Source organism: Otolemur garnettii, unplaced genomic scaffold (assembly GCF_000181295.1).
Source record: "Otolemur garnettii isolate 467f Iridium unplaced genomic scaffold, OtoGar3 scaffold00101, whole genome shotgun sequence".
Lineage (NCBI taxonomy): Eukaryota > Metazoa > Chordata > Mammalia > Primates > Galagidae > Otolemur > Otolemur garnettii.
This window is the reverse complement of record NW_003852496.1, coordinates 5699682-5713224: the sequence shown is the minus strand read 5'-3', so window position 1 is coordinate 5713224 and position 13543 is coordinate 5699682. Positions and strand designations below refer to the sequence as shown.

Here is a 13543-nt window from a genome sequence, read left to right as displayed (position 1 = left end):
AAGTTTCTATTATATCGAGCCAGGAATTATTTTTTGAAAAGAAGAAAACTTCTTTGATTTCTGACATCACTAAAAGCTCAGAAAAGTTTGTACAAAAAAAAAAATTAAACACAGATTAAAAAGCAAAAGTAGCTGAAGAGCTAAGTATAATAAATGACTGGATCCTTAAACATGCTACAACTCTTCATGATTATTCTAAAGAATATGGCTATATATTAAATAATAACAAATAAAAAGAAAAATTAGGTGTGAAGCGCATGGTGCCAGGGGTGGGAAATAATGTGACATTTTACTTCATCTCTAACACACATTTACAAGAAGGCAGAAGTTGAAAGATTCTTACTTTTTTTTTTTTTTTTAATTGTTGGGGATTTGTTGAGGGTACAAGGAACCAGGTTACACTGATTGCATTTGTTAGGTAAAGTCCTCCTTACAATTGTGTGTCACACGCCAAGACCCCACCCTTGTCTTCCCTCTCTCTGCTCTTCCTTTCCCTCCCCCCTCCCCCTCATTCTTTCTCTCTCTGCAGAAGATTCTTACTCTTAAAAGTGAATTATTTTAGAAATGAGATAAACTCTCTAGAAAAGTCTTTTTTTCTAACATTCTCAAATTACTAAGCATCTATATTATCTTTTCTTTTCCTTTTTTTTCTTTTTTGAGACAAAGTCTCACTTTGTCACCCTTAGCAGAGTGTGGTGCCATCATAGCTCACAGTCTTGGGCTCAAACAATTCTCTTGTCTCAGCCTCCTAAGTGGCTGGGACTACAGGTACCCACCACAACACCTGGCTATTTTCAGAGACACGGTCTCCCTCTGACTAAGGCTGGTCTCAAACCCATGAGCTCAGACAATCCACCCATCTTGGCCTCCCAAGTGCTAGGATTACAGGCGTGAGCCATCATGCCCAGCCCTAAGCATATATATTATCAAAGAACTACTTTCAATTCTTTCTGAATTAAATTCTATGACTTTTACCAAATGAAAATTAAAGATATGAAAAACAAATCAGATCATAAAAAGGAAAAACAATTTCACAATGGAGCTGTGTATACTAAAAGAAGCGTATAGTACCTGAGGATTAGGAAAGCTCTATTCACTCCCAAAACTAGACCCAGACATTGTGTTCTGTTCTGGAGACTGAAATTTAAAAGGAATACTGAAGAACTGGAACAGTCAGAGTTAACAGACTAGTATTATTAAGTATTCAAAATTATGATGTGAATGAATACTCCAGTGCTTGCTTTAGCAGCCCATGTACTTAGAATACAAAGAAGGTGAGCATGGCCTCTACAAAAGGATAACAAAAATTTTATAAAATCAGTAGTGATAAAATCAGTCTTTGTTAATCACTTAAGCCCAAGAGTTTGAGGTTGCTGTGAGCTGTGACACCACAGCAGTCTACTGAGAGCTACATAGTGAGACTCTGTCACACACACACACACACAAAAAAAAATCAGTCTTTGTCACTGTTCTTAAGATTTCTGTCTTCAAATAAGCTGATCTAGTAACCAATATTTTTAAAAAGGAAAAATTTTCGGCCAGGCAGTGGCTCATACATGTAATCCTAGTACTCTGGGAGGCTGAGACAGATAGCTTGAGCCCACAAGTGTGAGACCAGCCTGAACAAAAGCAAGATCCTGTCTCTACTAAAAATAGAAAAAGTGAGGCAAGAGGATCACTTGAACCCAAGAGTTGGAGGTTGCTATAAGCTATGATCCCATGGCACTCTACCCAGCATGACAGCTTAAGACTGTCTCCCAAAAAAAAAAAAAAGGGAAAATTTTTCCCCTTTTCTTGTCCCCTACTTGAAAGAACCAGTGTTTTTCAATGCTCTGACATACGCTCAACTGGGTAAAGAGGCAAAAATGCTGAATACAGAATCAGAGTGAACCCAGGGATCTGGTCCTGGCATCACTCATAATTAGCTGTATAATTTCAGGCTGGTTTTAACATTTCTGAACCTATAAAATAAGGAGTCTGATTAAAATTATTTCAAGACTTAATAGTCTATGAGTCATTGCTAGTCATTTGGCAACAGATAGTGATCTACTGACAGAAAATGAAAATCATTTGTGTTTCAAAAGTCTTATTTTGCAACTCTAGGATTTCAAATTCTTAGCTTCTTCATATTACAATTTTGCAATCTAAGTCAGAACTTCTTATCTCAGTAGGATGTTACTATGATAAAATAAAATGACAGTTTTTAATAAATATTTGACTTGATATTTCGCTGAAGATATAAATATTTTTGCAGTATATAAACCAACAAATCCTAGCTAATTCTGTTAGGTAGGTAGGTAGGTTAGAACAGCTTTCCTAGGAAGGAGGGCAAGGTGGGGCCCTCAGGGTGCCTCCCATCTTAATTCTGTCCCAAGTGATTGCTCACACCTGCCACCCTACCAAATCTACCAATCAGAACATTAAGTATACCAACTGCTTTTGCTTGGCCCTTGAAAATAAGACCTCTATCAGGGCTCTGGTACAGTAGTGGACTTTAGATGCCAAACTTTCTCCTTTCATGCCTAAGATTCAAAGCTATTGATAAAGTACCCAAATCCCTTGTGAATAAAAGGAAAAAGCAGACCTTATGTCACTTACTATATTCCTTTAGGGGTCTGATTGCCCTAAGGCCTGTTGCTATTTTGTATAATGGTATAAAAGGAAAGGAGGCTAAATTTAACATAAAGAGTAAACTCATTTCGTTGAGTCTTCATCATAAACACTGCTCCTTCTAAACAGAAGGAATATGATTCACTTAAGAAAAAAACAAAAACCAAAAAACTCTGAGAAGCATTCCTATGATGTTGAAAGCACACACAGTGAGAATAAGATGGAGTCAGTTAGGCTAGGGCTGAGATGACACAGCTGGTCTACTCAGCTTAGGTCCTACGTGACCTTCGATTCATGTCTCCCATTCTTGCTGTTTTGTACATTCAGCTTTAACCTAAAAGTATAAATCTTCAGTAGTTTACAGCAATTGGTTTACAAGATTAACTTTTGAATTGCAATGCTATTTTGGGTCATGGGTTATGTCAACTGTTGTTTATTATGGGTCATAGGTTATGCTGATTATTGTTGTTTCAAGTAAGGGTTAACACGGTTTTTACTTTGAACTTTCATATATAAAACTATGATTTTGGAAATGGAAGAAAAGAACAATCTTGGAGAGGCTACTCTAACTGTTCTCCAGAATGGCCAGCCTTCTGACAAGTAATGTTTGGTGGACCTATCCCTGTCTCTGCGTATTGACTGACAGTGACAGGCAGCCCAGGCAGCAGGACCCTCTTTGTCCGGTAACAATGTTACACCTTGAATAACAAATTTATCAAGGTCAAGAACAGTTAGTTTATCTATAGCTTCAGTTTCACCCTTAGAAAAACCATATTTAATGTTAACATAAGATCATTAAGGATAATGAAAATATCTTTGAGGCCACTAAATACATATTTGTACTAAAGGAAACAAAGTGGGGGGTAAGGAGAACAGAACATAGCTATACAGATTCTGCCTGTCACAGCTAGGGTCAATAAAAGATAGTTGCTTTGGTAATCAAATTTTGCTCAGTAAAATACCTTTAACAGAGAACAACTAAAAGCCAAAATACATCTTCATCTCTAACTTATGCCCATTTTTCCAGTCCCATATTATTAACTGTCTATAGGACAATCCTTTGACAGTAAATGTCATCTACCCAACTGACACTACTATATAGAGATCTCTATATAGAAAATCAAGATCTCCATCGATTTTCCTTAAAAATATGATTTTTTTAACTATTCAGTGGGAAAATGGACACTATGTTCTTATTGGTTCTCCCAAGCAAATCTTTGGATTAACTTTTTTTTATTCTCATCCTTCAAAATCCTACATCTTTTCTATTCTATTTCCATAATTACCACTTTTCAGTTCAATATTTATAAGAGCTCAGACTAGTACATTACATGGTCACTGGGCTTAATCTGGCCCATATCCTGATGATGTACTTACTGTACTAGTTACTTCTCAAATTATCATCCTGGATTAATCAATGGCTTGTCAGTAAGACAGTTATCCCCTCACTTCCACCTATGGTCCTGGTCTAAGGCACCCTCTGGTGGTCAGCAACAGGAATTATCCTCCCCCAAATCCTCCCGATTCTCTCCCTTGGAATAAAACACCTAGCTTACTGGTTTTGGTCACAGTTCAACTAATTCAATCTTAGAAATACATGTTCCTCAAACTTCTTCTTCTAAGATTTCTCTATCTTCCTTCCTGTTATAGCCAGGTATTACAATAAATTCTCTTTCTCTCTAATCATATTGTAGGTGATGTAAAAAACTTCCCTAATTGCAGCCTAATATACATAGCTTTTCCTAAATTTGCCTAAAAACAGGAAAATCATACAGTGAGCTTTGAAGAGATATTGGCCTTAATGGAGAACCATGATCAGTAACATCAAACTTGCCATTCAGAAGCTCCAAAGTTTGCATCTACCCTCTGATTTCCCTGTAATTAAGCTTATTCTTTCTCAGTATTTATGGCAAAAAATTTCAATCACTATTACTGTTTTATAATAAATAAGGGGTGTTTAAATAGCATTGATTTGTATTAATTCACTACACAGTTACCCTTATAACAGTACAACAGCACACAATAATATGCAGGGTATTCCTAAAGTCACTACACAAAGGAAAAATGGGAAGTTGTAGCTAAATGTACCTTTATTTACAGAATATTCATCACAAAATTTTAAACAGAGGTGGTCAACACATACAGAATATTTTGTAAATATTTTGTACAATTCTGTATTGTATTTTGAGGGATGGACTTTGTAGGCTAGACTGGGAATCTCCAAACCACTTCTAACACTGGAACTCAAAATGACTTCTCTCACAGAAATTAGCAATTAAATGTTGTTCTGTTTTCTCAGACGCATGGTCCTAGCTCTCCAGAGGTTCACAATTGGGTCCCCCTCCCCTTCTTTATAAAAGCACATCTCAATTATTTTAAAGCTTGGTATTTGCATATACTGTGTTGTCTTACGATGGAAAAGATATATATTGACTGGGCCTCATATTCCTAAAACATCCTGCAAGAAGCATATTCTCCATAAAGCCCCTGCTGCAGTGGTTACTGAGCTAGCCACATACACTGAGGCTGGAGAGTTTCAAACCAGCCCAGGCCAGCTAAACAACAATGACAACTGCAACAGAAAAATAGCCTGACGTTGTGGCAGGCACACAGTCCCAGCTACGCAAGAGAATCGCGTAAGCCCAAGACTTTGAGGTTGCTGTGAGCTGTGATGCCACTGCACTCTACTGAGGGTGACAAAGTAAGACTGTCTCAAAAAAAAAAAAAGCCCCTATAACTTGACCCTAATACTTAGCTCTCCCTTCTCTGAACTTGTCATCACTTTCAGAAACATTTAATTATAAAGAGGGTGCCAAAAATATAAATATAAATTTTTAAAAACGTATCTATGTATTACTTTTCAAAGCTGAACTGAAGGTATTGTTACTGGTCAATTGTACCTGGACATGCTATGCACGTCCATTTTACCTGCAATCCATGTGCTTTTTGGAAATGACAGAGTTTATTTCCAAGAGATCACTTAAAATGTGTATACATTTTTTTGGCACCCCAATATATTGTTCTCTATTAAAGCTTTTGAAAAGCTGAGAGTAGATTATATGTATGCTGCAGATATTGATCACCTCACCCCTCCAGGTAGTCTGGCAGGGCCTAGGGTGGCCTCAGGTGTGAACTCATCAGTTTAGCCGGATGTGTTGTATATATAGTCTAATTTTCTATGTGTGCCTTGCTGCTTTTAAAAAATGAATTGAAGGTGGGCAAAACAGTTCAAGAAGGTATTAAAATTTAAAGTTCTGGCCATGCACAGTGGCTCATAGGTATATGCCTAGTACTTTGGAAGGTCAAGGCAAGGGGATCGTTTGAGGCCAAGAGTTTGAGACAAGCCTGGGCAGCAAAATAAAAATCCATCTCTACAAAAATTTAAAAATTAGCTAGTGTGGCACATGCCTGAGGCAGGAAGATCATTTGAGCCCAGGAGATAGATGTCACAGTGACCCATGATAGTACCACTGCATTCCAGCTTGGGCAACAAAGCAAGATCCAGTCTCAAAAAAAAAAACTGAGAGAACTAAGATTCTGCCCCAGCGTTAGGTTACCACTCCATTTCTAAAAAGTAAAACAAGAGATTATAATTTATGCAACAGAAGTGCAATTTATCCAAGAAAGATGCATAAGTCTAATAGGGAGATACAAAAATGTTAAGGCCTTGGTTTTAAATTAAAATAAAATATTCAAAGTATACATTTATCTTTTTTGATAATGACTTTTTTTTTTTTTAAGACAGAGTCTTATTATGTCGCCCTCAGTAGAGTCACAGCTCACAGCAACCTCAAACTCTTGGGCTTAAGTGATTACCTTGCCTCAGCCTCCCAAGTAGCTGGGACTACAGGCGCCTGGCTACGTTTTTTGTTGTAGTTGTCATTGTTGTTCAAACCTGCCAGCCCCAGTGCATGTGGTTGGCACCCTAGCCCCCTGAGCTATAGGTGCCAAGTCAATTAAATGACTTTCGATTAACGACAAACTATTTGATCCCAATTATGCTTTCTAAGAAGAAATAGTACTTAAGTTCTAGCAATTTGTTTACAAAGAGAATATAATCTTGACTTTAAAGAAGCAAACCAAAACCTAACATATTCTATACCCAGAGTGTCAATTTCTATAAATCAGAACTGATGTTACTGCACTCTGATTTTACAATTGAATGACATGAACTTTCTCCCAGACTGGTGGTTATTATAAAAAGAAAAAATTCACATCAATCCTTAGACATAATTGCTTTTTCAAAGTTGCATTAAAAATACTATCAATCTTTTTATGTCACTAATCATTAGAGAAATGCAAATTATTAATAAAAACTTCAATGCAATACTTTTACATGCACTAACGACTAAAATTTAAAATGGTAACACTAAATATTGACAAGGATACAAAAAAACTGAAATCTTTACGCACCACTGGTAGAAATGCAGAAGATATTGCCATCTTATAAGTTAAACATACCTGTGCCACATAACTCACAGAAATGAAAACATGGGCCCACACAAAGATTTATATACAAAAGTTCATAGTAGTTTAATTCATAACAGCCAAAAAGTGAAAACAAACCCAGTTTCTATCAACTGATGAACACATATACAATGCAATACTATTCAGCAATAAGAAGGAACTATCAATACATGCAACAATTTAACTGAACCTCAAAAGCATTATGCTAAATGAAAAGAGTCAAACACAAAGGACCAGATACGGTATGATTTCGTTTTTTAGCAAACTCTAGAAAAGGCAAAACTATACTGATAAAAAGCAGATCAGTGGTTGTCAGAAGCTACAGGTTGGACAAGACAGAACTGACTGCAGAAAAGAGGCAAGAAAAATCATTTTAGGGTGATGGCAATGTTATACATCATGACAGTGTTATTACAGGACTATATATTTTTCAAAACCAATCAAGTTATACACTTAAAACTAGTGGATTTTATCATAATATATGTCAATAAAGATGACAAAAGACATTAACAGAAAGAAGTCCTGGGGAAAAGTTCTCACTTTACTCTCTAAGTTTTCAATACGATATGCTTTACTTACACTTTTTTCTTTTTAACATAAAAGTCTATAATCCCAGAATCACCATGATAAATTTCTTGATGTTCTCTGATAAATACTGAAGATTAAGACAAATTTTATATACTGTCATTGTCAATCTAGGGCCATCTAAGTTGAGAAATCGATAACCAAATGTTCTTTTTATGTCAAAGATAACTACTATTCACGTAAATACACGTATATGCTGCTTTCCTCATTTAAACTTTACTACTTCTTCTTTTTTTTTTTTTTTTGGAGACAGGAACCTCAAGCTGTCCCCCTTGGTAGAGTGCTGTGGCATCTCAGCTCACAGCAACCTCCAACTCTGGGCTCAAGCGAGTTTCCTGCCTCAGCCTCCCAAGTAGCTGGGACCACAGGCACCCGCTACAACGCCCGGCTATTTTTTGGTTGCAGCCGTCATTGTTGTTTGGCAGACCCAGGCTGGATTCCAACCGGCCACCTTCCAACCGGTGTACGTGGCTGGCACCTTAGCCACTTGAGCCACAGGCGCCGAGCCAAACTTTGCTTCTTTTTAAGACAGAGTCTCACTCTGTCACCCAGGCTACAGTGCTATGTCCTCAGCCTACCTCACAGCAACCTCAAACTCCTAGGCTCAAGCAATCCTCCCACCTCTACCTCCTGAGTAGCTGGGACTATAGGCACCTGCTATAATGCCAGGCTAATTTTTTTATTTTCAGGAGAGACAGGGGTCTCATTCTTGCTCAGGCTGGTCTTGAATTCCTGAGCTAGGTGTAAACCACCAACCCAGCCTCATTTAAACTTTAAAAATTTTAATTAACATTATTTTGACAAGTTTAATTAATTAAAATGCTTTATTCTCCATTACCTATTTGTTTCTTCCTAAAACCATATTTAGACAGGAGAGGTTTAAAGGTACTAGATTTAATGTTTAGTTTTTAGGTAACTTAATATCCAACAAAATAAACTTAACTGTGCCAGAAGCAGATACAGAATGAAAATGATCAACCATCATAAAAGTCTGAGGAAAATACATAAAAGTAATGCCAAAAGATAGCTCACTGGTGACTTACAGGGGCAGGCTCATCCAGATTTTCAGTTCCTCTTGAAAAAAAAAAATTCAAAAGCTCTAGCTAGAGAGGGCCCACAGAACTAAATTACTACTATCAGCTAAAGCTAAGATGACATTATCCCTTTAGAGATGGCAAGAACTCTTCAATTTGTTCAGGTTCCATGACACTTAAATTCACTCACTGTCACTACCTTCATAGCTACATGTACCTGAGTTTTCAAACCCTAGCAGGTCTATTTCTTTTAGTGCCTCAACTCAACATAATTGAGACTTATACTGACGTTTCCCCTAGATTTGCTATGACCAGTTGGGGCAGACTTAAAAAATCTGTTTATTGGGCGGCGCCTGTGGCTCAAGAACGGTGCCAGCCCCATATGCCGGAGGTGGAGGGTTCAAACCCAGCCCTGGCCAAAGACTGCAAAAAAAAAAAAGATCTGTTTATTAATAGTAAATTATAATAACATATACACTCTACTATGAACTAGAAAATATATAAAGAATGCTGATGATACAATACCAAATGTATAAAAATTATTAGCAATTTAGTATATTTGCAACCCAGATAGACAAACCCAGATAACCTTACTTACTACATTCATTAATATAAGAAAACCATTTCCATGTAGAAAATCAAAACAAGAAACAAAACATCTTTGTTCCTCCAACATGAAAAGTGACCCTCTTAAATACACATAAAGGGCACATTAAGTATAAATAAGGTTTTAACAAAATGCTAAAATAAAATACAATAAAATGTTAGGAAAGAAATAGGAATATAATTCTAAGCATTTACTCATTAGCTAGAATTATTGTTTACCTCATTTAATGAAAAGGGAAACTTTTTTTATCACAACTTTGAGGTAACTGCTGAGATAACTCTTTTTAGTTACCAAAGAAAAATCTACACAGTTCTAGATACAAAAAGCCGTGAGTTAATAAAAAAAGAAAATCTAACAGACTTACCCGCTCTGTGGCTCCTTCCTCCCCTGGTAGACATGCAGCAGCAGCACAAGCTATTTCCATTATAGCAGAGCTAGTAGGAGCATCAGTCGTTGATGAAGACCTGGGTCGGCCTGACTGCATGACAGCTGTCATCTCCTGGCCAGATTTCCTGTTGATTTGGGGACTTCCTTTTGGGGCCTCTGGCTTGCCCCGCCTACTATGCAAGCTTGTCCCTCTCTTCATCTTGGGTGGCACTCGAATCTGCTGCAGGACACGATTCAGAGCTGTAGGGTGGGTGGGGACACCATCAATCTCAGCACATGCGTTCTGGCTTTCCAGATCCATCTCAGGTTCTGGATCTGTCTGAATCTGCTGCACATCATGTGGAGACACTGATGACCTCCTGCGCTGGTGCTGGAAGAGATGCTTCAAGCCTTGGCCAATCACATTAATGTTCTCCAAAGCATTGTGGGTCATTTTAGACAACTTTTGTTCTGATTCTGTCTGCTTTCTGGCCTCTGCATCTTGGGATTTGCCTCCAGGATCAGGATCCTCATATAACTGTTCACTGCCCGAAGGCTCCATCAGTAGACTTAATATGCTTATTTGCAAACTTAAAAATTTTTAAACATACCAAGACTGTCAAATTAGGTAGGCATTTGCTTCAACAGTGACTACGCATGCAGCTGTGAGACGGAGGCTTCATGCCTATCTAATGTTAAAAAAAAAAAAAAAAAAGAACCTTATATTATAAATCCATGCAGAAACTCCAGTGTTAGAAAAACATGCTGCTAGCCAAACAAATAGGCACATTCATTAAGCAATCTTTAATCAGAAGATTAAAAGATGTTATTTAAATAGTGGGCAATAATTATTTTCTAGAAAAGAAGAAAAACCCCAGAGCAAGTACACAGGAAATGAAAACAGCAATAATTGTTTTTAATCCCTACAAGTTTCAATATATGAAGAAATATATCCATATATGAAGTATATGGATACTAGAAGAGCCATCTTAAAATAGACACCATAATAGTAGTTGATAGAACAGCCATTACTTAGGAAATCAAGAGAACAGACCACCCAACAGGTTCATTCTAGCCGAAGCAATTTAATTCCCTTTCATGCATAACTACAGTTAATTATCCACATGCTAAAACTCAGTAAATTCAAAGAACAGTAATGAGAAGTAGCTATCCCAATCTAATTGCATGTGGATTTTAACGGAAAACAGGGACCCGTCAACCATTCATGTTCATTAAGTTCATTAATAACTACACATGACAGGAAGAAAATGGTAATAAAAATTATTGTAATTTGAATTCCTTGCTAAAGTACACATGACTTTTCTGGCACCAGAAAAGTCCAGACAGAGTAAGTCTTCAGAGAGACTAGAGCTTTGCTCCATACCAACTTTAGAGAAAGGAGATTCAAAGAAATCCCTTTCTCTATAGCGTCATCCCTGACAGCTTCCCATATATCCACACAAGCTGTAAAGCAAAGAAGTAACAAAATAACTGGGTATGATGGAAGAGTAAATGAAAGATTTCAAATAGCACCCATACACCAGTATTAAATATTAAATGCAAGAAATTCAAAGGAAGCTGAAACTAAGATATGTAAAGTCAGCACAACTGCCACGGCTACTGAGATCACATGCAACAAATAAATAAATAAATGGGGGGATGGCAGAGGATGAGATTTTTCCTAACAGAAATTTGTTTTTGTATTTTGTGCAAACATACAGAAGGTACCCAAACATTGTACACACACTCTTATGCACATTTTAAGAAAGGAAAAAACAATTAATATTGTAATATTCAATATATACTAATAACAAAAGATGAATACAAGTCACGTCTGAGTTCCGCAATTACAAGAGATATTCAAAGTATACATATATTATATAATACATAGATAATATCTCTTATAATGTGTATACATTTTTGGCACCCCTAGTATAAAACAAAACTGTATAAATGCACAGAAGTTGCTAGAGAGAACTTCTTTCTAAGGTTCCATATTTCCATATTTTCCCTTGATTTTGTGTTTAAAGGACTTTAAAACTCCCTGTACTACCAAGTACTATGAACAATCTAAGCCACTATCAATGAAGCCATACAATGCTCGTGTCCTATGGATATACAAACTCAAGCCATAAATTAGCTGGTTACTAGAATTCAGAGGAACAGGAATACAAACCCACTGAAGCTTCCTTCCTGGTTACTACTCTCAGAAGACTTTCTTACTATATTATATGAAAATGTCAGTATGGCTCCATTGTCCATATTTTTTCCTGCCTGTTCCCCCATCTCCTAACCTCTTCATGACTCAGGAGCAGAAACAGGGAAACGGGTTAAAGATATTTTTCTCTCACCAGTACCTTCCTACTTTCTAAGTACCACAAAATTGTTCTAACTTAGGCAAAGAAATAGCAACCATGAGAATATAAAGTTTCACTGCTTTTCACCCAAATTCTTGTGGCCCTACTGAAATCATGCTGCCCTGCTGTGGCCTCCTATCCATTTCCTGATTGTGCTTTTGTTTGTATCTTTCCATTTGAGAGAGCTACCCAAAGAAACTTTTAACTCTCACTAGATTAATGACTGTTGGGGTCTCTGAGACTTACTGTTGACATAAATTTAGCCAGTAATGGCTATTTTTCAATTATTCTCACCCTTCCTCATGAGTTTGTCTGGTAGACTAACTAATTATTGAATTATTTCTAACCTGTAAAGCCTTGAACTCCTCAGATAAAACGGGCTATGTAAACAAAATCATCCAGTAATACTGGAAATCAACTCATCTCTTCTTGTACTGGGCTACTTAGATCCTGTGAAAGCAAGACACTTCTTCCCTACTTGCACTGCATTAACTGAATAATACAACTTTTTTGTTGTTATAAGTGAAATACATAATGTTTATCCCATGAGATTAAAAGATACTTGAATAAAGGAATGGTGTCAAGGTTAGCTGAGAAACCAAACGAATTCAAATGCACAGGCATTAAGAATTTATTACTCGGTAAATCTATTTCTTTACAAATTAATGGCAGCATTATAGACTATCAGGTGGCATCTATTTGCTTCATATGTAAAAAAAGAAGACTGTGGTACATTTTAAATGTAACTTCATTTAACATTTGACTAGCATTTGTGCATCATTCATTTTCAAACAATTCAAAATGATAGTTGATGGCAAAGAAATACTAGCATTCCCTAAGAAAAGCTAGAAACAAACTAATTTCCCAGCCAAAGCTATCTTCACAGCTGCAAAGATTAGGAAATAAAATAGTAGTGAATTCTAGGATTTCCAAAGACAAAACTTACCTTAATCTAGCACAGAATCACCTGGCATGGAACCCTAAAGAAACTTACATTGAGCTTTAAACATCAAGTTTTAAAATAAGAATTTTGAAAAACAATCTACTGCATTAATTATAAAATGTAATCCGGTACTTACACTTGTAGCTATCATCGGCATTACTGCTGTGACAGCAGCACCAAGAAGCATGGTCAAGGTTTTGAAGGTTACTAAAATTTCCTATAGGCCAGTAGAAAATCTTTAAGGCCTCCTTTCAAAATATGCCAAATATTAAGGAAGACCAAATGCTATGCCAAAAATACCAAAGATGTAACGTTGTAATAATTAACTCTTTAAAGTTGCTGACAGTAAGAACACATTTAAGGATTTTAATAATCTCAAAGTTGTATAAGACTCATCTACTTTCTTTTGTATGTCAGTAAAGCTCAAATGAATAAATAACTGCCCAGTTTATAAAATTCTCCAGTTAACTAATATTAAGATCCCTGATTTAACACAAGTTCAGCTGCAAAGCCAAGTATGTTTGGTAAAAAGGAAATGTTGGCTTTTCTTTTATTCACTCAATTTCTCTGAAAA

The 13543-nt window shown here is 36.5% G+C and overlaps 1 protein-coding gene across 1 annotated transcript in view; it reads right to left on the bottom strand.

Moving 5' to 3' along the window:
- TMCC1 (transmembrane and coiled-coil domain family 1) overlaps positions 1-13543 on the bottom strand; it is a 254125-nt gene that overhangs the window by 162876 nt on the left and 77706 nt on the right. Inside the window, exon 4 of the mRNA XM_003796224.3 lies at positions 9668-10358. Within this exon, the coding sequence (XP_003796272.1) occupies positions 9668-10231 (564 nt within the window). The 5' untranslated portion in view covers positions 10232-10358. The remainder of the gene's footprint in view (positions 1-9667; positions 10359-13543) is intronic.